The sequence below is a fragment of the Scardinius erythrophthalmus genome (genome assembly GCF_964197995.2).
Source record: "Scardinius erythrophthalmus genome assembly, chromosome: 5".
Classification (NCBI taxonomy): Eukaryota; Metazoa; Chordata; class Actinopteri; order Cypriniformes; family Leuciscidae; genus Scardinius; species Scardinius erythrophthalmus.
Window position 1 is genome coordinate 46,803,292 of NC_138225.1, and position 26,912 is coordinate 46,830,203.

Below are 26,912 nucleotides of genomic sequence, written 5' to 3' on the forward strand. Positions count from 1 at the left end.
GATTACAGTGATTATGTTGGATGATCTCACTGATTTTTGTCTTTGTTTAGGCCTTTCACAGAGTTGTGTACTCAATCTTGTAATAAAGGTAAGAGCCTTTATTTGTTATTAAACATTTTATCTACTTTTGAATGTGTAGAAATGTGTGCAAATGTTTACATCTTCTTTTGCAGAAGGTAAAGAAGTGTCTACGAATCGACGCAAACGTAAACGAGTACTTGACAACAGTCAAGCATCCATGGCCACTAGAGCAGACTCAGCACTATCAACCAATCAGATTCCTGTCATGGTATGCAAACACATTACAGGAGCGCTTTTCTATTTACACTTTTTAAAAATACTTTACATCATCATAAAAGGCATTTAAACCCAGGTTACTTTCAGAATGCGACATTTTGTTAACAGGATATTCAGTGAGGAAGAAATGTGGGGTGGGACTCGATTTTATCAGACTGGAATTAATTGTGTTTTGAAAAGTGGGTGATAAATGAATACTTTTATTCAGCAAGGTGTGTTAAATTGAACATAAATATATATATATATATATATATATATATATATATATATATATATATATATATATATATATATATATATATATATATATATATATATATAGTGTATATATGTGCATATACACACACGCACACACGAATATATATATATATATATATATATATATATATATATATATATACACACACACACAAATGTAAAAATTAAAATAATCCTGGAAAAAATCAGGGTTTCCACAAACATATTAAGCAGCACAACTGTATTAAACATTTATAATATTAAGAAACAAATCAGCATATTAGAATGATTTCTAAAAAAAAGCAACCTGACTGCTGATAATTCAGCTTTGCAATCACAGGAATAAATTGCATTTTAAAATATATTAAATATTAAACCGTTATTTTAAATTGTAATACTATTTCACAATATTACTGTTTTTACTGTATTTTTGATCAAATAAATGCAATCTTTTTTAAAAAATACATTAAAAGAGAAAACGTTATTTTAAATTGTAACAGTATTTCACAATATTACTGTTTTTATTGTATTTTTGATCAAATAAAAAGTTCAATACAATTGACTCCATTTACAGTCTTAAAGGGATAGTTCACCCAAAAATTCCGTCATCATTTACTCTCCCTCAAGTTGTTTATTTCTTCTGTTGAACACAAAAGAGTATATTTTGAAGAATGTCGGTAACCAAACAGTGTCTGGTCCCTACTGACTTCCATATATATAAATACTATGGAAGTTTAACTTCCATAAAAATGTAACCATTTTTCTTCTGAATTTTTGGGTGAACTATCCCTTTAAGACCGTAAATGGAGTCAACCTCAAAAATGGCTATTTTCGCTATTAAAACGTCCTCCTTCTTTTTCTTTTTCCAGCAATGGCCCATGTACATGGTGGACTATAGCGGAGTGAATGTTCAAGTTCCTGGCAAAGTCAAATACTAAATAACTTTCCGATGCCGTACGGACGACTTTCACCATTATGGGACCTTTTTAAATGTTTCTGAATGCTAAATTCAGCTTTCTCCAGAGCTGTGGCAGATCGGGCGGCTCGCGCGTGGAGACACCTGTGTGTCCTGGCAGGTGTTGGAGAGTGTGAACTGCTGGATGCAGTTGTTTCTGAATGAAGTGCTAATGATGGAAAAACACAGCAGTAAATCAATCGGCCAGTGCTCTAATACTCAAGAGGAATAGCACTCATCCTCATGTCAGTCCAAACCTCAGTGCGGTTTGGAATGACATGAGGGTAACCATTCCTTCAAGAGGTTGTTTGTAAAAGGAGTAGCCGTTATTTGAGTATCAGATGAACTATATTGCTTTGCCGCCAGGATTTGTGACCGCAGATCCTGGACACAATCATGGTTAAATAACCATCTCATAAAGAGCAGTAAGAATGAGATTTGGGATTTGTTTTTCCCCCAAACAATAATCACCGTTGGGATACACAGCCTTGTTTGGTGCCGAGAGCTCGTACAGTACGTACGTGCTGTACGACGCGTGTAGTTGTCTGGGTCTCATGCCTTGCAAATGTTTGTATTGTTATTTATTTATTTATTTAAATAAAAACTTGTATACGCAGGGAATGTAAACTTACCACATTCAGTATAGAGCATAAAGTACTGAATAACACGACTAATGATGCTAAAAACAGCTAGCTACTGTATGTATTCAGAGAGAAACTTCTGCTTCAGGTTTCAGTATGTCAAGTTGGAAAACCCTAACATGATAGCACTAACTTATATTCAATCGAGAGACTTTTTTTGTATTATTTTAGCTTTGTACGTTACTCTCAAGTTCGTTAAAGTAAGGCAAAGTGAGATATTTCACAGAGAAAACATCATGAATGTACTGTTTGTAAAGGAAAGAATGCTATAATGTTATTCTGTAATGACTGTCTCTGGAATCGCCAGTATTTATATGCTGTACCCTAATGCCATTTAGGCCTTTCAAATAAAATGTGTTGCCTTGCGTTTGTTTGTTTTACTTTTATCATGAGTGAACGCATTTCTACGTGTGTGTGTGTGTGTGTATTAGGATGCCTTATTGCACAGTAGTTAAAGAATTCTGAAATGTGATATATATTTCAGATGGAAAATAGATGAATGATGAAGAAAGACTAATGTTCCAAACACATCAGAGTTGAGGCCGTCATCAGCACCATCTGCTGGGCAAAAGGCCACACTTTCATTTTCAATGGTGCAGAAATTGTACTTTTAATTCAAATTGACCACTTTTACGCCTGGTTTCACATACAGGACTTAAGCCAGGATTAGGTATAAGTTAATTAGGGACGTTTAAGTAGCTTTTATAAACGTGCCTTAGGGGGGAAAACACATTACTGGTGTGCATCTAGAGACATAACAATTATGGCACTGTCATTTTTTAAGATTTGTTTGTGCAAGTTGCTTGCTTTCAGTTAAAACAGCTAAAACGTGCAGTTTAGTCTGGGACTAGACTTAATCATTGCCTGTGAAACCAGGGGAATATCTTAAATTGAATCCCAAATTTTCAAACATTTTCATGTCTGCAGTGTTTCATAAGGTATAACTGTATTATACTCGTAGGAGATGAAAGGTACCATCACTGCTGGTACCTTTGCTAGAGTAGTTTTTACTATTAACTTGAACTTCAAGCAATTATTTAAAGTTGATAAACACAATTACTGAGGGGAAAATTCACCCAAAATCGAAATGATGTCATTATTTAATCGCCATTTGTTAATGATGCTAATAATTGTCCCTATTCAGCGTAACATAATTTTAATAGTGAAACATTATTTATTATAAACAACATTATTGAAAATCTTGACATTCGTCCTAATGTTTACGAAATCGATTCATTTGATTTGAATCTTTTCAGTAGATTCAATTCACAAGAACTGATTCACGAATCAGACTCGTCTAGTTCTCCAGACAGTTCAGCTCACTGCTCCCAATTCATCCTGGCGAATCTGTTGACAGCAAACTGGACAGAAACAATTACCAGTGAATGATGGCATCAGTTTCAGTTTCGGACAAACTAGTATATTACAAATTGCGCGTATTTGTACTTTATAATAAATATATAGAGGGACTTTTAATTTGCCGTTTGTCACATTGGCTTATAATAACTACTTTCAAAATAAAAGTCGGCAATGCAGACACTATCTAACAGAGACAAAATCTGATAACGGCCACAGTAAGTAAACTTCATGCAGCACCGGGAAATGCTAGTAATTTAAAACAACTAGCCACTTCAATTTATTTTAAACCTGTAAAATGTTAGGGGAAATGTAAAAACAGATTTCCATAGGGGAGTGTTCTGTGTCTGGCTTCACAGTGTGTCTCTATGGGAATCCACCACCAGCGTCAGCGACACAAACACACACAGCAGGCGAGCAAGTAACTATACAACCCTTGCGTACTTTAAAAAACATGTCCATCAGTGTGCTTCTATAAGCCACCTGACCACTTTAGTCTGCTGTCTACAAAATAGTAGCTGTTATATTACCTGATAGTGGTTTATGAGGCTGGTAGCCGTACAGTAACGCACTGAATGGCGAAGAAAAGAGCGAGACGCGGCTAGTCTGAAGCTGCGACTCTAGCAACCGAACAAGATGATGCGACGTCAGTGGTTTTACGCTCAAATCTGCGGTTAAAATAACGTGTACCACTGGATAAAACACTGTAGTGGCGATATTGATCAATATCTTACAGAATACGACTAGTTAGCGGGCTAGCTGGCTGTAAATCAAGTGCAACTGAAAGGGTGTTGTTGTTAGCTGGGCCAAATCGTCACATTTGCTTTATACTCCAGCTTATTTCGTCGCCGGCGGTCAGTTGGGGTCTTTTCTAACTGACAAAATGGCAACAGGCTCCAGTTTTCATTCCGGAGGGAGTGGGTCTAGAAACGGACCGTCTTTCGCATCGCCATCCTCCTCTTCTTCTTCCTCCTCCTCCTCCTCTGGGATGCCAGGACAGGCTCAGCCGATGGCGGTGGTTTGGGAATGGCAGGATGATCTGGGCTTCTGGAGGCCTTACACTGGACAGGTGAGCAGCTTCATCGAGCAGTGTCGCCAGCATCAGAGAGGAGCAGGGACCCCCAGCAACAACACCAGCATCTGTCTGGCTCAGGCGGACCCCAGCCTGGCTGCCTACATCATCGACATCCACAACCTCAGACAGTTCAGACAGGACACCGGTGAGTGGGACCTCACACAGTCCGTTCACTAAACTACTTGAGGAGACTTAGAAAAAGTACGCTGGTGGTACCATGGTACGTTAAAAGTAGCTACTAAATATGAATCGTTACCATATTCGTTTGAATATTGTATATTTTTTACAGTCTATGGTATAGAACTTCAGTCATCTAAAAACATGGTAGTACCATGGTACTTTTTTTGTTAACACTATCGGTGTTATTGAATACATAACATAACATAACATGGAACTTGTTCCAAACCTTTGGTTCAGGTTGTGAAATGTCGAATGGTGAAACTCCCTCAATAATTTTCAACTCTTGACTAGTTTCAAAACAATTCATGATTTAAAGAAGTTGTGATATTTGTAAAAAATGAAAAGATGTAAAAACAGTAACATTGTGAAATATTATTACAAAATAACTTTCTATTTGATTATATTTAGAAATGTGATTTATTTCTGTCATGGTAAATTAAATCTTCTATTAAGTAAGCTATTACTTTCATTTCATCTTGTGCTGCTTAATATTTTTGTGGAAACTGTGAAATAGTTTATTACAGGATTATTTGTTGAATAGAAAGTTCAAAAGAACTGCGTTTATGTGAAATAGAAAACTTTTGTAACATTATAAATGTCATTACTGTAAGTATTGATCCATTTGATGTGTTCTTGCTGTATAAAACTATTAATTTATTTAAAAAAAGATTAACTCCTAACCTTTGAGCAGTATTCTGTGTATACTGTAGATATTTGATATGTGTATGATAGTATGTTATTAGTATATACACTGCTATTCTTTTGTCCACACTCATAAGTATTTATCATATAAGTATATTTTTGATTTACTTTTACACTTGACATTTTTAAGGTCGTTTTATCAAAAAAGGTTTTTTTCCGAAAAACCTTTAAAACCAGCATCGGTACGCATACTTTTTAAAAGAGCTTATTTCTAATTATCTGATAAGTTTTTAAGGACTTATATCTAATTAGCGTTTTAGACTAGATTTAAAATAAATGTATTATTATCTTGGACATCTTTATTATTGACCCATAAACTATGTTAAGTGATGTTTTTACCGTCTAGTACCGCCACTGTACTTCACTTTAAGGGAGTGGTAAGAATATGCTTATTGCTCATTTGGATTAAGTAAATGTTACCAGTTGTCAAGGAAGTGTTTCCATAATCTACATAGTGAAATAAGCTTAATGCGAACTGTGAATGCTGGCTGAGACTAATTCAGTTGCTCCAAATGTATGATATTTATGCTTCATTCTTGACAACAGGTCATTAAGCCTGCTGGGTAAAGCTGTTTAGCGCTGCAGTCTGACACATGGGCGTTTGGTCTGTTAGCTGGAGATTAGTCTTGTTTTGGGGGATGTTTGAATGACTTTCGACACCTGTGGTCTCTGTGGAAAAGAACAGGAAAGAGGTGACAAAAAATCTCAGGAAATAAGCGTCCAGATTTCGACAGGATGCACAGCGTATTTGCTGGATGAAATAACAGCTCTTGCTTACACATGTTTTAGAAGAGAAGCACATTTTATGATTCATGATAATTATCTTGTTCCAATTACTGTGAAATGTTTTGTTGAACCCTCTGTAGGAAAGATGCGCACTGTTCGGCGATCCCTGTTCCCGCAGTCTTCTGCCCTGGGCAGTGGCGTTCTCTGGGAGTGGGCCAACGACGAAGGAGGGTGGACGGCGTACGAGATCCGAACCTCCATTTTGCTGGAGCACAGCTACCAGGCAGGGCAGGCCACCGCTGACCTGAGCCCACAGGGCTACAACTACATTGTGGACCTCACCGCTCTAGAGCAAGTCAACAAGACTTCTAGCTTCAGACGGCGCGTCAGGCGGCAAGGCAGCATGCCGTATCCTCTCACGTCTGGGTCTGTTATTCACTCGGGCCCGGCCTGTACCTGTCAGCAGTGCGTGAGCAATAGCAGCACCGCCGGACCCATGCTGAGCCGGTCACGGCATTCCTTCTCCGCGGGGCAGGCCAACAGACCCAGCCTCCAGACGCAGCATGGAAGACTTCCTGGAACCAGCTCCTCTTCAGCCTACTCGCCCTACCCCAGAAGACCTCTCTCGATGGGCAACCTGTTATGGAACGCCCCATGGAGCACCCCCACCTCGGTGGCTCATCCCACAGGACCGCCGCAGGCTTTTGGTCATCACGCAAATGGCTTAAGGTAAGACTACTAGGCCTAGTTCAGAAGTTGAAAATGCAGGTTGTCATATTTTTTAAACACTTCTGCAATTGCCATCTGATACCTTCAATCTATCATGGTACTACAATAGTTATCTTTTTCCCCCTAAGGGAAAGAGAGACTTATTTTAGCCATATTTTCAAGGACTTTGCACACAAGCATGGAAGTTCTCCTACAGAGAGCAGTTTAAAAATACTCAATGGCTTTTGGTCATAAGGAAACATGATGTTTGACCTGCATATTTCAAATGACACCGAAGGTCAAAAGGTTGTATTTCATCATCTTCTGTGGTCTTCTCCTTCCTGCCATTGTGTCTGTTCTCATGTGGTCTTTGTAGTCGCAAGCTCAGTCATTCTGTGAATCAATTTGTGGCATAATTTTGATTACTGCAGAAAATAATTTTGGCTCGGTTATTAGTTACAAAAAAGCATTATATGTTATAGTTCTTTCTCTGTATGACATGATAATTATTGTGTAATAACTAGGCACTAACCCAGAACCAAACTTAACCTTTACCCATGTTAAAGAGATAATTTGGCCTAAAATGAAAATGTTGTCATCATGTCATCAATTCTGACCCTCATGTCTTTCCGATCCTGTGACTTTCATAAGAAGATATTTTGAGAGATGTCTGAGTGTTTATATATAGTGAAAGACGATGGGAACTGTTTGGTTACCAACATTCTTTAAAATATCTTCTTTCGTGTTCTGGAGAAGAAAAAAAAGAGTTAAATTTCACATGTAAAAAAAAGCCATTGTCAATAGTGTATGAAGCAACTCACACAGAAGTCACTTTCAAACCAAGCAGCTTTCTGTTGGTCAGCTCAATGAGTTTGTGTGACCAGCTTGAAAATGAGTGAAAATCTGCGTGGGAAAATCTTTGGCCCTCACACAAAACTCCAGAATCCAGATCACATTTCTGTTGGAAACACTGGATTTCGCCTGCGCTGTTTTGCAGAGCGATTGTAAATGTGACCACACCTTAAATGATGACATCATTTTCAATTTTGGGTGAACTATCCACCTCAGTCCATGTAGTACCTTTATATTACTCAGTAATAGGTCAGGACAGTTCTTGTATACTGTAAGGAACTTACAATGAAAGTAATAGAAGTTAAAATATGCAAAGTTTTTAAAAGTACAGCAAAAAATCTAGTAGACCCTGTTGGAAAGTTTTCTTTCATCGAAGCAGAGACCAGGAGACGTTGGGATCGCGTTCAACAGAAGTTATTCTTTATTGAGAACTTCGCTGTACGTGGCTGCAGGAATCCAACATTATCTAAAGTATATAACTGTACATGGTGTCTTATAGGCATTTTGGGAGGAGGGATTTTTGAAGGTGGAGACAAATTCAAACAAAGCATGTAACAGGTTTAGGTAACACCCTAGACTGAGGGTCTGACCAATCCTAATTCAATCAGCATAAGGCTCCAAGAGCCATTTGGGCTCCGAAAGCCGTTTGCAGAACAAAAGGTGAGATTCTTAGTGAATCATTCGTGTGCTAATCCCGTCAGTCTGAGTGAAACTGGGGCTACAAGAGCCATTAAAGACAATAAGGAGAAAACAGGAATTGCAACTTTGCTGAGATCTAAACCTTAAAAGCTAAAATCAGTATTCTTCACCGTGATGTTATGTAAGGAAGCATATCTGAAATAGATTCTTAAAATTTGTTATTCTTCCACAGTAAAACTACAAATTTGCAGCTAAATTAATATAATATTTGTATGGAATAATAAATACAATAATAAATGAATATTTTTAGGTAAGAAATGTATTCATGCAGTGTAAATGCATTAACAAAAATATGAGCTTCACATTTCAAGCATGGTTTTTTTACTTTAAATGTGGGATTAACAGGAAAACCACTGTAAGCTATGTTTCCATTCAAAGTTGCGAATTTAACATGCGCAAAATTGGAATATTGCATAAAATAAATTACGAATAAACCACCGTTTCCATCTAGTGACCCGAAGAGAACAAAATCGTCACTTCCTGATAAACTGCCGCTAAATATCACTAAGAAAAACGGAAGTTGCTGCAGTACTGCACTGTATATAAAATTTTTGCCTACTTGCGCCTTAGACAAAACGCAATTAAGTTATCTTGCTACTTTGAGTGGTTTAGTATAATTTCAGACAGCATTTCAGATGCTGTGCAGTCCAGTCATGCCGTCCCATCACAAATCCATGTCTTTTTTGATGCGCATCGAGGAATTTATTCGGTAAAGGTGTTTCCATCGTAATGTATGCGCATGTTTTCTTATCAGATAAAAAGTTCCGACTCAATTGAGCACATCATAAAAATTTTTTTTAGTGCAATATTCCAAAATGCGCATAAAAATAGGTGGATGGAAACATAGCTTATGATAGCATGATAATTTCCTCTCTCAGTCTGGACTAATTGTAATTCAAGAGCAGTAAGGATCATCCTCCCTTTTGTCCACCTACTATAATTGTCTTTTCCTCTGTGTAATGGTGTCATATCCTCTCCTCTGTGTGGATCTACAGGAGTAGAGGTCTGCTTTAGGACACATGGAGGAGAGCAAGTCTCCACTTACTGTGCTGACTAAAAGGGGAAGACCCAGATTTGAGTTATTGTTCTCTTCTGGTAAACTAGGTTGAAAGGGGAACCTGGAAATTTTAGACCTGTTTTTCTCACTCCTTATTCACAGAGTCAACTTACACTAGCACCCAATATCTGACCTTAGTTTGATTCTCACATGGACAAAATACACCTCCTGTAGATATGATCTGTGGCATGATTGCTATGAAATGAAAAGTCTGAAATCGAAACCAAAATCACTCGCTGAAAAGCGTAACCCAAGTAATAAAAAAAAACCAAAGCTGATCAAATGTATTAGTGTTGTTTACAAAAGCTCAGATTTGCTCAATGCTTAAGGTTGGGGATTTGAATAAATTCTTAAAATTAAGTTTAAATTTTGGTGCTTAATTTGCCATGCACAGTTTATGCTGGTAAGTTTTGCACATGGTGAAGAGCTGAATATTTTCTGGCATATGGCCTTATCACACCCGACTGTGTCATGCGGTTCTCAGATGACTGTGGGAGTGTACTGTGAGCTGGAATTGTTGCGAATTGTAGCGCCACTACTAAGATAAAGCTGTAAATGCAGTTATGTAAGTAGCAGAAACATCTGACTGTGTCATATGCATAAAATAAGAGGGATTTACTCTATACTGTATATCCATGACCCAGTTTGCAGAACACTTGTCATTGTGGGAAATTGTTTATTGGTTAACAAAAAACTGTTGCTGAAAACATTGTATGATGCTGAATTTATGCAGAGTACTGTCTTATCAACCAGTGAAACATATTTGCAGAAATGGATTTTGATTAATTTTTGTGCACTCATTATTCTTTTGTCATCTTCTTTTGGGGTAGTGTAGATTATTATGTGCGTCTACACTGTACCAAAAGTTTGGAATCTGTAGGCTAATTGTTTTTATGCTTGTTTTGAAAGTCTCTTATGTCTCAATTTAAGTCTCAAAATATGTTTTAATATTTTTTATATTAAATAGTAAATTAATATATTTTAAAGGGGTCATGAACTGCATTTTTTTTAATTACACATTTGGAATTGTTTTGAAACTGTGCGATGTTCGCCATAGCCTACATGTTTGAGCCAGAGTCTGATCCCGAATCAGACAACAACCCTACACCTTAAATAAATACCAAGGATACTCCAGTCTGCAACAGCATGGTAATTAATCATTTTTATTTATATCTTATTTATTTGTTAGGTGGTATTGTTTTTTATTTTTTATTAAGTTAAAGGTAGTATTTATTATATTAAAGGGGTGGTATAATGCCCTTTTCACAAGATGAAAAAAAAAGTCTTTGATGCCCCCAGAGTTTGTGTGAAGTTTTAGCTCAAAATACCCCACAAATATTTAAATGTTAAAGTTGTCACTTTTTGAGGGTGAGCAAAAACGCACTGTTTTTGTGTATGTTTCTTTAAATGCAAATGAGCTGCTGCTCCCGGCACAGGGGGCGGAGCTTCAATTAACTCCTCATACCGACATGCACTTGCCCTGGAAATCCAGAGTTCTCGCGAGAGCACAAGTTGAATTTGCTCAGCGAGTTTACTCTGGCGTCGAGTAATGATGCTCATTAAATATGCCTTTGTATCCGAGCTGCACCAATCACATCGGGTTATCTGATATAGGCGGGCCAGAGGCGAGCTAAACAGAAGACGACAGCGCTGTGACGTCAAAGTCATTAGTAAACATTGCAAGATGGCTATGGATGAACACCAGTTGTTTGAAACGGCTTTGGCCGCTACAATGAACGAGTTAGACTTGGCTTTTTATCTAAAAGAGGAACAGAAGACGGCGCTCGAATCATTCCTTTGCCAACCGGATATGGCAAGAGTCTAATCTACCAGTTAGCTCCGCTGGTAGCTAAGCAAATAGGGCTCAGTCTGGATACGTCACCCCAGGTATTGTTGTGATTGGTCGTAGTGTTATCCAATTGCGTGCAGTGAGATTTTCAAATGCATGCTTGGTGCCGCCCCTCGAACTGGCCGATTTTCATTAGTCGATGACAGACCAATTAATCTTTCAGATTTAGGTCTGAATTTCAGGCTAACATGCACTGGAAATTTCAAAAACTTTTCTGAATGGTTAGTTGATGAATTCATGAAGCTTATATGTTGTTATCTTCTAAAAGCAAATATCTCCCTTTGCTTTGAACTTTGAGCGTTGTAAATTTGCAGTTGTTGTTTATGCTCAAACAGCAACATTACACACTAACTAAAGTTAGAAAAGTGAAATCATATTCAACCACCCCTTTAAGTTAGTGTTGAAATGAAGACGCTACAGCAAGGGCTTTATCTCATTACATAGATAAAACATTTGTGAAACATTTATGTGTATTACATATGCTTTACAAGTCTTGTTTGTGGCAAATAAAGTTTAAGCCTTGGAGTTACCAGTTATAGTTGACAAAGGATAGCTTGTAGTGTTTCGCGTAAGAAAATTATGAATGAATGTGTCATAGTTTGTCGCACTGTCGTTGTTATATTCATTGTTCATAATTTTCAGTAAAGTGAGTACCAATACATATCAAACGATCTGTAACAGACAAAGCAATAGTGGCACATGGTAAAAACATTGTTACACACACTTGTGTGTTGCGACATTACTGTCGGATTCAATATAGTCAGCACTGCATCGTCTTTTATTCAGTCTCTCTGAAAAGCCTGCGTCGAACTGTGTCTTGTTTAAAAATGAATACGCTGTAAAATTAAGCGAACAAACCAACAGTCTAACTGATGTGACTTGAAACTTCGTTAAAAATAAAGTTCATCCACGCTTCGGATCACAATGAAGGCAATGCAAAGAATGTGGAAATGTTTTTCCTCATCTTGGCACTTCAAAATATCCTCAGAGGCATCTTTATCGCTTTGTTGCTGGAGTAATCCTGTGTTTGTGTCTGTCTTGTATTTACTACCACTAGAGCAAGTTTTTTTTTTTTTCAGAGCTTGGTTTTAGAGCTTTTCGGAGCTTGGTTTCTGTTTTTGGATGTTTTAAATGTCAAAAGATCAAGGAATTTGGTTTCTCAATTCATAACCCCTTTAAAATGTAATATTCCTGTGATAGCAAGTCACGTGATCCTTCAGAAATCATTCTAATATGCTGATGCTCAAGATTAACTTGTTATCTGCAATGTTGAAAACAGTTGTGCTGCTTAATATTTTTGTGCAAACTGTTCCTTTTTTCACAATTGTTTGATAAATAGAAAGTGTCTTTACTGTCACTTTTGATCAATTAAATAAATCTTTGCTGATTAAAAGTATTCATTTCAAAATCTTACTGACCCCAAACTTGGGAGAGTTTTTGAAAAGGCATATCAGATTAGTCCGGTTAGGCGTGCCAAAGCATGAATTACACCATGACAGCTTGAGAAAGCCAGGGGATTTCCTTGGAAAGTATCTTGCTTTCATTTTATCTATACTAGGTCATCTACTACAATCTCAACCAATCAAATTTGCTTTCACTTTTGTATAATAAAAAGAACATGACACAACTCCTGTAATGGGAGTTAAGGCCATTGTCAAACGCTTTTGTTCTCATGCATTAAAGTGTGTATATTTCTGTCTCCACAGCATCCCAACCATCCCTCTACACATGAACGGATCCAGTAGTGTGAACTCGGCGCTGGCAGGTACGGTACTCACCCATCACACACGCCACACAGGAGAAAATCCTTCCAGTGATGCACTGGGGTCTCCTCCTCATTGCAGAAAGGTGTTTGATGCTGCAGTAGCAGCTGAACTGTTTCTTGGGAGTGTCAGTTTGAACCACTCAAATGTTTCCCAGAGCAGTGAGAGTCAGTGAAGTTAGCTTTAGCATCCTTCAGTGAATGTCACAAGTATATTCATGCCACAGACTGCTTGTCACAAATCAGTTTATGACATTAGCGGCTTCACTGAGTCACCAGCTTGTGGGTTTTGTGTTGGTGTGTCTTAAAAGCGCTCGCCTTTCAACAAGTTTCAGCCTAATGGCGCGTGTATGGGGATGTTGAATATCTGTTGTTCTTGTAGCTGACAGCTGCAGCACCAAGATGAATGAGGCATTTGGGGAACATATAGACAGATCTGGAGCGAAGTGACATTTCTAACATAATTTTCACTAGAAAGAAGGTTAGGAGATTTTGGGTGGGTTTTGAATAAAGTGATCAATGCAAAACAACAACAAAAATAGTGAATCTGCATACACCGTAACCGTGTTTATATATTTATCATCAATAAATTCAATTCAGTTCAATTCACATTTATTTGTATAGCGCTTTTCACAATACACATCATTTCAAAGCAGCTTTACAGAAAGTGCATTCTGTTTCCTTCCTGACAATGACAAAGGCAGAAAGGTAATAGAGTGAATTGACCCAGTTCAAATAAAGATTCATGCCATTCTCATTTGTCACAATATGGAGTCACTAGCCACTTTCACACGTTAAACCTGTTAAATTACTGTGCAGTTGCTGAATCAATTGTTCCAGTGCCATGAGTTACACAATATGGAGTTTCGGTTCCTTGCCATTGTCGCCTTTTTCGCCTTTTTTCACCTTTGTTGCCATTGGCTTTTGGCTTGCTTAGTTGGTAAATTTAACATTTAATTTCATTTTCAACAATGACATTGATCTGCCTGCATTGACAAAATTATATAGAACTAAACTAAGCTGGACGATGACATCACGGTTTTCTCCAGAGCGGCTATATATATATATATATATATAAATGAACTAATAAATAACTTTTTTACAACAAAAATGAAACATCACAGAACTTACTTAAGCTGGACTGTGACGCTATTTTCTTCTGGAAACAAACTTTGTTGCATTATTTTCCTGTTATCTCTGTAAAGCTGCTTTGAAACAATCTGTATTGTAAAAAGCGCTATATAAATAAATGTGACTTGACTGTGACTTGACCCTGCTACCATTCACACACCTGGACCACAAGTCCATATTACAGTTTAGAGTGTTCTGTTATCAGAGGCAACAGTCTAAGTTAAATATTTTAGAAATGCACATATACAAAGTCACAGTTAGCTAAAAATGTATTAATTTAAACAATGTAATAATTTAATGCAGATACAATGAGCTCATTGAAGTAATGAATGCTGGTTTGTTATAAATCCATTAATCCAATTTGTTTCAATCTCACACATTTTAACTAACTAAATATTGCTTGTCTCACCGTGTAAGGACGTGAACACATGATCTTCATCTCCAGAGCTGCTCTTTACGAGCATTGTCATTTCATATTTACACAGGCACTCAAAGATCTTCACGACAACCTGTCAAAATAAGTTACTTTTTTTTATTACAGTTTAATTAAACTATTAAAACTGAATCCAGAAGAAAAATATAACAGAACACACTGCTAAAGGCTAATCATATAAATGACCGTGATGACTGAATTTTATTCAAATTTTTAATGGATTATACAGTATATAGCCTAAAAGACCTGCGAAGACCGAAGCTGTGACTCATCTCATTTTATGATCTCACAGTTCCATTACAATCAATAAAGTTGTCTACATTGCACAATGAATCTCTTCTTTACATTTGTTAATAAGAGGTTTCCCGGGAGTGCAGAACTCAGCGCTGAACAAATAATCCAGATTTTTGACCAGTGGGTGGATTCTGACTGAATAAACACCTCTGATTGGCCACTTTGTTCACTGCTGCAAAAACACGTTGTAAATAGAAACATTGGACGGTCTCTAGAACGCCAACACAAATACACACTGGTGCATTTACTAAATCTGTTTTGTCAATATGATATTATTACAGTATCAACTGAGGGTGCTCTTGCTTTCATTTGAGGGTGCTTAACATATGCTTATATGGCTGAAATAAACCAATATTTCCACTTGTGTAGCGTTTACTATAGTTGACCGAGTGGAGGTAGTCCGATCTGGTGTGAGTGAGTGGAGGCGGGGACTAATTTGCATATTTAAATGAAGTAAGGGTGTAGTGTTAAGCTATTTTAAGGCATGAAGGGGCAAAAAAGTTGTGATCATCAAAGATGACATTATTGACTGTAGGGGACTTTTAAAGTTGAACTATTTAACTTAAATGCCTGGTTTCACAGAAAAGGCTTAAGCCTAGTCCCAGACTATGTCAGTGTCATTGTTTTGTCTCAAGATGCTCACCATGCTCTCTCTATTATTATTATTATTTTTCTAAGGCACATTTATAAAAGCTACTTAAATGTCCTTATTTAACCAAAGCGTAATCCTGGCTTAGTCTTAACCTTGTCTGTAGAACCAGGCCTAAATGTTTAACTTGACATGCTGTCTTTAAAACGTAATGCTTACAGTATGCTCAGTTTTGGTCATATGTCTTGGTGTGTTTAAAGCTTTAATGTAATTTTTTTTTTATGTATCCGGAAGCATTGCTTGCTTGCAGCTTTTTTTTGTCATGCTGTTCTATTATCATGTTGTAATGGATTTCAAATTGCCCTGCCATTAAACGTTGCTTAAAAGCAACACTATTTGTGATTGCTCATCAGATGTCAATCAGATGGTCTCTTCCTGTCAAAATGGACCAGACGGTATGCAAATAGTTAAAAGTCTGACTCTGTGAGACCAATGTGTCCCATGTCTCCTCTGAAGGTGGTTTGAGTGATCGTATCACAGCTAGTCTCCAAAGCGAATTGGATCCCGTGTACGGCATTTAGTCCTAGACGAATATTAATAACAGGTAGGATTGTAGTCAGCATCTATAGATGGATGTTTTTGTCACCGATATTATTTCCTCTGCATCAGATTCAGAAGTGAGTAGGACCCTAAACTTTTCTTGACATCATCAGAGCATGCCCCACTTGTGGTTGGCCTCTCCACTCTTGGCTCATTACTCTTCCTTTCCTTCACTCCTCCTCCTCCCTTCCTCCTGCATGTCTCCACATGGCCTCCGGCCGTTCCAGGCATGGCTTCCATTTTGATGTCAGCCGCAGGACTGGGAGTTCGCTTCATGACCGCCCCCTTCTCCCAGCGTGGCTCCAGCAGGCCCACCAAAGGCCAGCCCAGCTCCGTTAAGAGGGCAAAGAGACAGTCCAGGACAGGTAGTTAAGCACCGCCAACCAGCCCGACCGAACCTGCCCTCCGCTGGCCTGCAAACTGCTGCTGTCCTTTTTGTTTAATTGCTCTTTTCCTTACCATTCTCCTTTCAAATGATATTTTCCCCAGGGGGTTAGTACTGTAGCTTCATTCCGACATGCTCCGTCCAGCCATTGCGAGATGTTTATGTTTTTCTATTTATCGTTTGCTTCTGCCGTCATGTTTTCACCCATTTCATGTTTATGCTGTCACGCTGTCTTGCTTCCACCCTCTCGATCACATAATGAATGCACTATTGATGGTATTCAGCTTGACACTTGCCTGCTCACCTGTGGGACACTGCAGACAGATGTCTGCTGGGGGGTTTATCGAATAACAGTTGTTCCCTGGTCCTTTTTTTTCCCTTTCTCTAACCCTAAATAACCTGTGTTGTGGTTAATGCTTTTCATTTTAATGTGTTTTAATACAGACGATGATATTAGGTTCAGACTGACACTCACAAGCAATGTTAGTTTACTGCTTTAATATCGGCTTACTAAAACATCCTAAACACGTTTCCGTATTGAACTGACAATTTAAGTGTTACAACTAACACCAAGGTCTGTAATCTGAACAGTGTGCGCTTTTAAATGGTATGTTAAATGCTAGGTATCAAACATTGATTTATTAAAAGAAGCCATATTTAACGGACAGTTCTGACTCTAAATTCTGATTGGATGAGTGACTTTCAAAGCCTTTGTTAGATGGCTGAATCACAGGTTCACATTGTTTGAATTCTATATACTCTGTTACTTGACTTATAAACGATATCACTTAGCGAATTGTTATTCATTATTATTATTACATTTAATTATAAAATTTAACCAAAGTATTTTAAGAGCAATAAGCTGTTTGATGCTGTGGATTACACTTAAAATATAAGAATATTCGAAAGATAACTATTTAGCTAATTTATTTAGCTAATATCCGTAAATTTTATTTGATTAATTGTAAACCTCAGGCTGCGAGATTTTAACTGCATTAAGGGTGGTTTAGATACGGAGCCCCAAAAGGGGCAGGGTGATTATAAATTATATTTCAATGTTTTTGCGTTCTCTCAAAGGTTTTGCATTTCCTTGTAAAACTGGCAAAATTGGTGATGGACTAATGAGGTGGGAGGAAAAACTATATTGCAATGCCTTTAAGAGAGAATGCCAAGTTTCTCAGGGGAACGCAGCACTTTTGCGGCAGAATGCAAAGATTCTCTGGGAACACAAACGTTTTGTGAGTGAATTCAAAAGCATTGAAGTATAATTTAAACTCATTTTTTGTCCATCACCATGTTCCCTTAGAGACGCTTCTATTTACAGTAGTAAATTGTCAAAAAAACATCAAAACGAACTGATGTGCGCATTAAATGGTCACGGTCTTCACATGCAAAGCAAAACCGGCCTACCCTGTCACCAAAAATGTGTTTCTTTTCTAGGGGAAAGCTCATTAATAGTTAAATGTGTATACATGAGCTTATATGTTGTTGTGGAAATAATTCTATTCGAAAAGTGAGGAGGAAGGAGACCAATACAAAAACCTTTGAAAAGTCAAAGTATCAAAATCTTTTATTTCTTGCAAGAAATTGGCAGTTCACATACAGAGAATGTCTGTCATGAGAAGAGCAAAGCTACTTCCAGTTGGCATCATTATATACCCTTAACACATCCTGGGTCCGTTGCATCCAGTCTTGTTTACCTTAAAAGGAAACATCTTGGTTCAAGACCCCCCCTGTCTCACATAAATTTATCTAGACAGCACGATACCTACGTCTGCAAAAGTTCCTGTTTTTAAGCTACTTGGTTTTCACACATTCTGCCTATCGCTATTTTGATCGAAGCTGCTCAAATCTACGCACATGCTTTTCACACTTCAAGTACAATAGGTCACTTGAAGTGCACATTGTCTCTTTGTTACTTAGTCTTCTAACCCAGAACATTTTGTTCCCGCAAGCTTGTCTTCACTTATGCATTTCTAAAAACTTGGTTACATATCTTCAATAATGTATTTTTAGCTTACATGATTATATTTCTTTAACTGCTTCACGAGTACAAATACATGTTCAATGTTAAATGTCTTATGTCAACACCAGTGATACACATCTAAGAGTCAAACACATGTCTAAATGTAAAATTTCCCTTACAATGTGTTTACATATAATCAGTGTGTGATAATGCATAACAATGCACTCATTAAAACTAACTGTCACTCAGGAAGTCAAGAGCAAGCGCATTAGGTATTTGGTTATGGTTCCTTGGAAATACACAAGGATACTGATGCCATAGCATCTCTAACTGCTTCTTAGAAAAACAATTTACATAATGTATTTGTTCATTTAGAAACCACAACAAACATAGCATTCTCCTTTTGCCAGGTTAGCTGTATTAATGATGAATTTAAGTGTCTACAGAAATTCACAGATAGTGAAATTGAATTAAATTGAGTTTTTTTTTTATATATACAGTATATATATCACATATGTTGACTTCAGATACCAGTCTCATTATAGAGAGCATTTGATTGGCCAAAAATGTATGTAGTACATGAATAATTAACAATTGATCAGAACAGACAGACATGGATTACAAGCCACAAAACTCTGATTAAGCTTTCATGGACTCTTTAAGAAAATGTAATCTTCATGTCGTCACGTAGGTTAAAATGTGTCTTGTGTATGTCCTCAGCTCCTGCTCAGAAACCAGAGGACGTCATCAAGAAATACATGGAGGAAGTGCTTGTGGTTCCAGATGAGGTATATTTTTATGTACTGGCATAAATCTGTGAATTTTTCAGGTCATTTCTCACCCCAGAGTTATAAGAATATTATATTTTAGATAAATATAGTTTTTAGTAAATATATTAGTTAAAGAAAATAAAGACTATTTTAAGACCATTTTTACATATTTTCATGACAATTAAGCACCTTTATGTAACAATGCAAAAAATGGTCCTAAAATAGACTTCAATTTTTGTATGCAAAATATAACATGACCTGGACACATTTTGATGACATTCACCCATGTTTAACGCCCTGCCCTATGACATCTGGCTGTGTGCTCTCAGGACTGTATTATCTGTATGGAGCGCCTGGCCTCCCCGTCTGGTTATGAGGTCCCAGCTGAGTGCTCTCAGTCTCTTCAGCCCAACACTGTGGGCAAATTCACAAAATGTGGTCACACCTTCCACATGCCCTGCATGCTGGCCATGTACAACAATGGAACCAAGGTGTGCAATATCTTACCAACACTTTTAACTGTCAATTGTATACAACTATTTTAATATCTATTTTAGGGAAATTCCAAGAATGAATGACAGAAATTGCAATCTGTTAATACCCCCCAAAAAAACGTGGGTTTGAAATAAATTATTTTCAGAATTTTCATTTTTTGGGTGAAGTATTCTAATCTACACTACCATTCAAAAGTGTTTTTTTTTTTATATGTCTCTTTTTCTCACCAAGGCTGCATTTGTTTGATCATAAATGCAGTTTAAACAGCAACATTGTGAAATATTATTACAATTGAAAATAACTGTTTTCTATGTTAATATATTTTAAATGTAATTTATTCCTGTGATGGCAAAGCTGAGTTTTCAGGATCATCAGTCTTAAGTGTTGCATGATCCTTCAGAAATCATTCTAATATGCTGATTTCTTATTATTATCAACGTTGAAAACAATTTTGCTGCTAAATATTTTAATGGAAAACATGATACATTTTTTTTTTTTTTCAGAATTCTTTGATCAATAAAAAGCTCAAAAGAACGGCATTAATTTGAAAGAAGAAACATTTATAAATGTCACTTATGATCAATGCATCCTAAATAAAAGTATTATTTCTTCAAAAAAATAAAAAAAAATAAAAAACTGACCCCAAAATGTTCAATGGTAGTGTATTTCATGCATTCCTGGAATTACTCTAAAATGACAAAATAGGTGCATGCAATTACAAGAATTGATTTTATTAGCTCTAAATACTTATTTTCACATGAACTTTTTCTTTTAAAGAAAATGTTGCACCCATTTTCTCTCTCACGTTGTCACACCATAGGACGGGAGCCTGCAGTGCCCCTCATGTAAGACAATTTACGGAGAGAAGACCGGCACCCAACCAAAGGGCAACATGGATATCTATAGTATTCCTCAGTCTTTGCCTGGACACCCAGACTGCGGCACTATACAAATCATTTACAACATCCCGCCCGGAATACAGGTCTGTTTTGGCAGACCAATGTAGTGCTGTACTATTTTATATTTATTTGCACCATGATTCAACAATAAGAAAAGGGCTTTGAACTTTTAGAATAAGTGCTAGAGGTCCTTAAGAACCAGCCAAATGTTTTCATCCAGCAGACTGACGTCAGCGTCCATCTGCATTTATTAGGGGCATAACTGACTCATTCCTTTGTGTGATGATGGTTTTGTCCTTGCCTTGGCCTGCAGGAAGCACTCATTATCCTAATGCACTCTTTGTCTGCAGGGTCCTGAGCACCCAAACCCAGGACAGCCGTATACGTGCAGAGGATTCCCTCGCTTCTGTTTCCTTCCTGACAATGACAAAGGCAGAAAGGTAATAGAGTGAATTGACCCAGTTCAAATAAAGATTCATGCCATTCTCATTTGTCACAATATGGAGTCACTAGCCACTTTCACACATTAAACCTGTTAAATTACCGTTCAGTTGCTGAATCAATTGTTCCAGTGCCATGAGTTACACAAGATAGAGTTTCGGTTCCTTGCCATTGTCGCCTTTTTTCACCTTTGTTGCCATTGGCTTTTGGCTTGCTTAGTTGGGGACATTAAATTTAACATTTAATTTAATTTTCAACAATAACATTGATCTGCCTTCAGTGTATAGAACTAAACTAAGCTGGACGATGACATCACGGTTTTCTCCAGAGCGGCTACATATAGCCTATAAATGAACTAAATCAATTAACCTTTTTACAACAAAAATGAAACATCACAGAACTTACTTAAGCTGGACTGTGACGCTATTTTCTTCTGGAAACAAACTTTGTTGCATTTTTTTCCTGTTATCTCTGTAAAGCTGCTTTGAAACGATCTTTATTGTAAAAAGCGCTATATAAATAAATGTGACTTGACTTGAACAGGGAAATGTTTCGCTCTTGCATAAAATTCCCGATTCCTATTGAAATGACTTTAAATTGCTAATGAAATTTCGTCGAGCAACTGTAAATGTGGCTCCACCCACAGTGAGGATTTTTTTTGTTCACCTCGTTGGGCCAGTGGTTGTCTTTAGTGGCCCCCAAAAAATAAATAAATACATTTTTCTGATTTAAAATGTTATATTTACAATTTTTAATGTTTTATGTTTATTACTTAAAGCCACTCTATGTAACTTTTTTTGTGCAAAATTCGTTAAAATATTCATGACCAAATATATCTTTATAAAAAAACCTATATAAATCTTATTTCACGATATGAGAAATTCTATTTCACTAAAATGAGAGTTATTTTAGTTATTTTATTTAAGTTATTAAAGAGGCAAAATAATACAAGCAATAGGACAAATAAAATAGAACAAAGATACATATTAAGCTGTCTGGTACAGTAGGTTTTTTTAACATGTAAGAAATACTACAGAAATTGAATAATCAAATGTTAAAATAAAAACACTGCACTTTTCTGTGTGGTTTAAATATAAATGGATTCTTATTAAAGATACAAAAGTTATTTAGTGAAGAGCAGTGAGCGAATTATTATTATTATTATTATTATTATTATTATTATTATTATTATTAATTCTGTCTTTTGTTTAATTAACATAAATGGCACAGACCGCAGAAGGTATATTAGGCTACTGCCACTTTAAGACCAAATGCATGGACCGAATTTACAGGTTTTCGCCCAACTGTTTACTTTCATTAAAGACAACCAACTGTTTATGTGAATGCTCCACACAATGGGCATTTTGACATGATTTAAGCGCAACAAGCTGCGTCTTTCTCTGTGCGTGCTTCGGGTGTTTTTCAGTCAGTGCAAGTGTGTATATTTACATACCATGATATAAACTATATATCTCTAACGATAGACAACTTCAATGTTAGCCAGTTCAAAAAGTTGAAAGCTGAATTTGCGACCAAATGTCATGGAAAAGCGCACTTTAAAGTGAAATGAAAAATCTGTCACTTACTCACCCTGACCCATAACATTTCTGCGCATCTTTGGCACACAAATACAAATATTTTTAATGTTCTCTCATCCTTTTTGGATCTCCAATGAAAGTCTAGGTAATGAACATTTTAAAGCTTCAAAAAGACATCATAAAAGTAACCCATTTGAATGGAGCAGTTTATGTACTTTTTAAAGCTTGAACATGTTGATTATCTAGACTTTCTGTGAATAAATACAAGTGATGAGAATATTTAAAGATGAACCGAAGTCTTATTGTGTTTGGAACAACAACATGTTCAAGTTTGCAGGGTCTAAAGATGCTAAATAAACAGCGCTGGGCCAATAGGGAAAGTGGCCCATCTTTGTTGTTCAGCCCTGTTGTTGCATTTCTTTCAGAAACTTTGACATAAATTCTTTGACATTTTCTGCTTATGTCAGAGCGTCCTAACCTCATACACGCCTGAACCTTTGAAAGAGTGTTTATGCTCCAGCATCTATCGATTGTCGATTACCATTTACCACAGAACATAATTTCTTGTTTTTGTAACCTTTTACAAAGTTAATTATAAATTGTGTTACGTCGCCCAATTGAGTGAGTTTCAACAGGATAAGATTGAAATAAATCACTACATACTGCAGTGAAGTATCAAAAGAAATGCTGTATATTGTCGCTGTTGTGCGGAAACTTGTATCTCCAAAACCTCTACTTTTCAGGAAATGGAAAAAACACTTAATTAAACACAGTGTTGTCAAAGTTCATAATATGGCTTTATATATATGAACAGACACTTGCATGTCATTATATTAACTTTACAACAAAATCAAGCTTAAATGGAGTTTTTGACCAGCAAATGTTAGACATACTTGTTTTGTCCATCCATTAGAACAACCGCATCTGAGGCAGTAAGTGCATCACGTTACGTTTTCATTAACTTACAGGTTATAACATTTATTGTAGCTATGTGGGCACTCAGTTTTTTCATATATATATATAGAGAGAGAGAAAATGCAGTGCTTTTTCAAATAATCAGTTCTTTATTTATTGTTGCATTGCAAATAAGCAGAGATGGTCCAAAATGTGTGCGGCACTTCATTTACGATGGAGGCAGGGAGGACTAACTCCAATGGAGTTATGAGGTTTAGTCACAAGCTCTTTTCAATACTTTTCATTGGTTAAAGGGGTGGTATAATGCCCTTTTCACAAGATGTAAAATAAATCTCTGATGTCCCTAGAGTGTGTATGTAAAGCTCAAAATACCCCACAGATATTTTTATATAGCATTTTAAAGTTGTCACTTTTTGAGGGTGAGCAAAAACGCACAGTTTTTGTGCCTGCCCCTTTAAATGCAAATGAGCTGCTGCTCCCGGCACAGGGGGCGGAGCTTCAACAGCTTGTGTCCTTTTACCTCACACACACATGCACTGGAAATTTCAAAAACTTTTAGCCTTTTATGTTCAAACCGGAGTCAGAAAGATGTGACAACATGTAGACAACATTTCTGAATGGTTAGTTGATGAATTTATGTAGCTTATGTGTAGTTGTCTTCTAGTCATTGATTAGCATATTCTGTCTTGGTAATGTATAAATCATGTTCCTTGGGCAGGTTTTATGTAAATTTTAGGGTTGGTGATGTCGTGTAGTCCTTACCAGCCGTTTGTTGTAGTCCTTAAAAAACAATTTCTTTAAAGGAAAATATCTCCCTTTGCTTTGAACTTTGAGCGTTGTAACTTTGCAGATGTTGTTTATGCTCAAACAGCAACATTACACACTAACTAAAGTTAGAAAAGTGAAATCATAATCAACCAACCCACGGACATACATAAAGGGTGATCAATAGTAATGATTCAAATGACTAAATATGGAGATACAAGATTTCTGCCTGATATATTGAATCTTGACATAGGTTTTGCTTAGCATTTGTTTTATGTTGATCTTTGGTGCTCTGGTTTGCGTTTCTCTCTGTGAGAAAACCCCCCAGCTGTGTTTATTGCAAATCTGAGGGTCTTGATTATGTGGTTTTCAGGTGCTGGAGCTGCTGAAGGTGGCGTGGACACGACGCCTCATCTTCACCGTGGGCACTTCCAGCACCACAGGGGAGCCTGACACCGTCATTTGGAACGAGATCCACCACAAGACGGAGATGATGTCCAACGTCTCCGGCCACGGCTACCCCGACCCCAACTACCTGGACAATGTGCTCTCAGAACTGGCTTCACAGGGTGTGACGGAGGACTGTCTGAAACGAGACGCTCAGAGCCAAGGGGCTCATGGTTCAGGCATGTGAAACGAACCATTCCATCTGCTGTAGATCTAATAAAACTTGACGAAAAGGGAAAACTAGAGTTACGATGTTTGGCGAGAGGTTTGGATGTATGCGAATGTGCAAGGGTTGGCGGCAACTTCCTTCATCTAGCTGAGTCTAGAGTATTAACGCACACATGGGGTCACTGGCTTTGTGGTCATCTGTACTTTCACCGTATTGTAAGACAGCTATAGGTGGTTCTGCACGAATGGCTCTGTCTTAGATTGACGCCCGAATCTCGAGCCAAGAGGAGACTCGCCCTCTGCTCTGACGCCAATATTGGGATTCATCTCGAAATATGATTCATCATAGGGCTGTGATGTCCTTCCTGACGCACTACATTACAGTAGTGCACTGCGGCAATGATCCTCATACATTTGCTGGGAATCGATACAATATGAATTGAAAAGCATTGACATGAAAACACAAATTTGCACATCAATGCAAATCGTAAGTCTTTACTAGTACTGTAAAATGTACTGCTTCAGAAATTAAAGGCACTTTTTTTCAGAATTTGCAGCTATGAATTTAGTTCATATTGTTTTAAAAGGTTTTTAACCTGACAGATTTCGTTTACTTGCTGCTATTTTTTTTTTTTTAACAGTCATAAGGGATTTGATTTTTGTCTTGATTCCACATAATAAGGTTTCTATGGAAGCTTGTTTCCGCCACATAATAAAAAAAAAAAGATAATTGCGACTTTTTATCTCACAATTCTAACTTTTTTTTCTCAAAACTGCGATATAAACTCGCAAATGCAAGTTATAAAGTCAGAATTGTGAGGAAAAACTTGCAATTGCGAGTTATAAAGTCAGAATTTCTGACTTCATTTCTGAGAATTGCGAGTTTATTTCACAAAATTGAGGAAATAAAAGTCAAATGCAAGATGTAAATTAGTAATTGTGAGAAATCAATTTTCAGAATTGTGAGATTAAAAAGTCGCAATTACCTATTACCTTTTTTTTTATTCTGTGGTCTATACGTTTCTATTGCAATGGACCATATTCTTTAGAAATTACATTAATTTTAGCTATTTAAAAAATGCAAGACTTTTAAAAGCTCGGCAACACTATGTAATGCTTTTAAAAAAAATGTCATTGCTTATTTAATTATAGTCCAGATCCTGAAAATAGGAGTAGAAATGCAATCCCACAGCATTATTATTGGGTTGCAGTATTAGATGGTGCCACAGAGACAATCAGCAGTGTTTGATTAAGTTACAGTTCATTACCACTGTGAGTCTGGAGACATTCATTCATCATCTCTTACTCCACAGTATGGGATTTTTGCTTTTACAATGTATGCAAGTGTATATATAAATATATATTCAACTTCTAATCAGCAATAAACATTACTCCATATAACAACACTTTTTGGTTTGTGTTACTTGTTAATCAGAACACTGCTATAAAACACTGAATTCTTCCAGGCAAAATCAGGCTTTCGGTTTGAAACAAAATACAAAATGAAATCCACCAGTAATCTCAAGAAAAGCTTATATCAGGCACACAAACACAAATAATATATTTAAGTTTTGGTATTGGGACATCATTTTAAAGGAACACTCCACCGTTTTTTGAAATAGGGCTTATTCACCTTCTTTCCTACATTTAGATAGGTGGGCAAATGCATTTTTGTCTCAGTGCATGCCTTGTTTTAGTTTGACAGGGTCGGCACTAGCTTAGCTTAGCATAATGAATGGAATCCTTTGTTGCCAGCTAGCATGTCCTGAGTAAAAGTGATATAAAAAACAAACAAAAAAAACACCTAATTACTTCTTGTGGCCTGCGTATTCACAACAGGTACAAATAGCGATCCAGATTAACACTAGGCGATTTCCTAGGCAGATATTGACTTGGGACTGTATTAGGGGGAAGCACAGGCGAAGCACTGCTACTTGGGCGCAGAGATATCACGCCCAAGTAGCAGTGCTTCGCCTGTGC

The 26,912-nt window shown here is 37.0% G+C and overlaps 2 protein-coding genes across 13 annotated transcripts in view; both read left to right on the plus strand.

The window, feature by feature from the left end:
• Positions 1-2,497, plus strand: part of gtf2ird1 (GTF2I repeat domain containing 1) — a 34,965-nt gene extending 32,468 nt beyond the window's left edge. For all 9 annotated transcript variants that reach the window (XM_081366500.1, XM_081366504.1, XM_081366505.1 and 6 more), the window contains exons 25-27: positions 51-88; positions 174-289; positions 1,404-2,497. In XM_081366500.1, the coding sequence (XP_081222626.1) occupies positions 51-88; positions 174-289; positions 1,404-1,472 (223 nt within the window). In that variant the 3' untranslated portion in view covers positions 1,473-2,497. The remainder of the gene's footprint in view (positions 1-50; positions 89-173; positions 290-1,403) is intronic.
• A 1,165-nt stretch (positions 2,498-3,662) lies between these two features.
• On the plus strand, positions 3,663-26,338 carry dtx2 (deltex 2, E3 ubiquitin ligase). Of its 4 annotated transcripts, XM_081367268.1 has the most exons (10): positions 3,666-3,704; positions 4,323-4,706; positions 6,310-6,898; positions 13,041-13,099; positions 16,371-16,508; positions 19,215-19,282; positions 19,594-19,755; positions 20,580-20,741; positions 21,009-21,098; positions 24,691-26,338. In XM_081367268.1, exons 2-10 carry the CDS (start codon positions 4,370-4,372, stop codon positions 24,949-24,951), a joined length of 1,866 nt encoding a protein of 621 aa, XP_081223394.1. In that variant the 5' UTR covers positions 3,666-3,704; positions 4,323-4,369; the 3' UTR covers positions 24,952-26,338. The 4 variants fall into 4 exon arrangements, with proteins under 4 accessions (XP_081223395.1, XP_081223394.1, XP_081223396.1 ...); XM_081367269.1 differs by lacking the exon at positions 16,371-16,508 and having other exon boundaries at positions 3,663-3,704; XM_081367270.1 differs by lacking the exon at positions 16,371-16,508 and having other exon boundaries at positions 3,679-3,907.
• Positions 26,339-26,912: the final 574 nt, after the last annotated feature.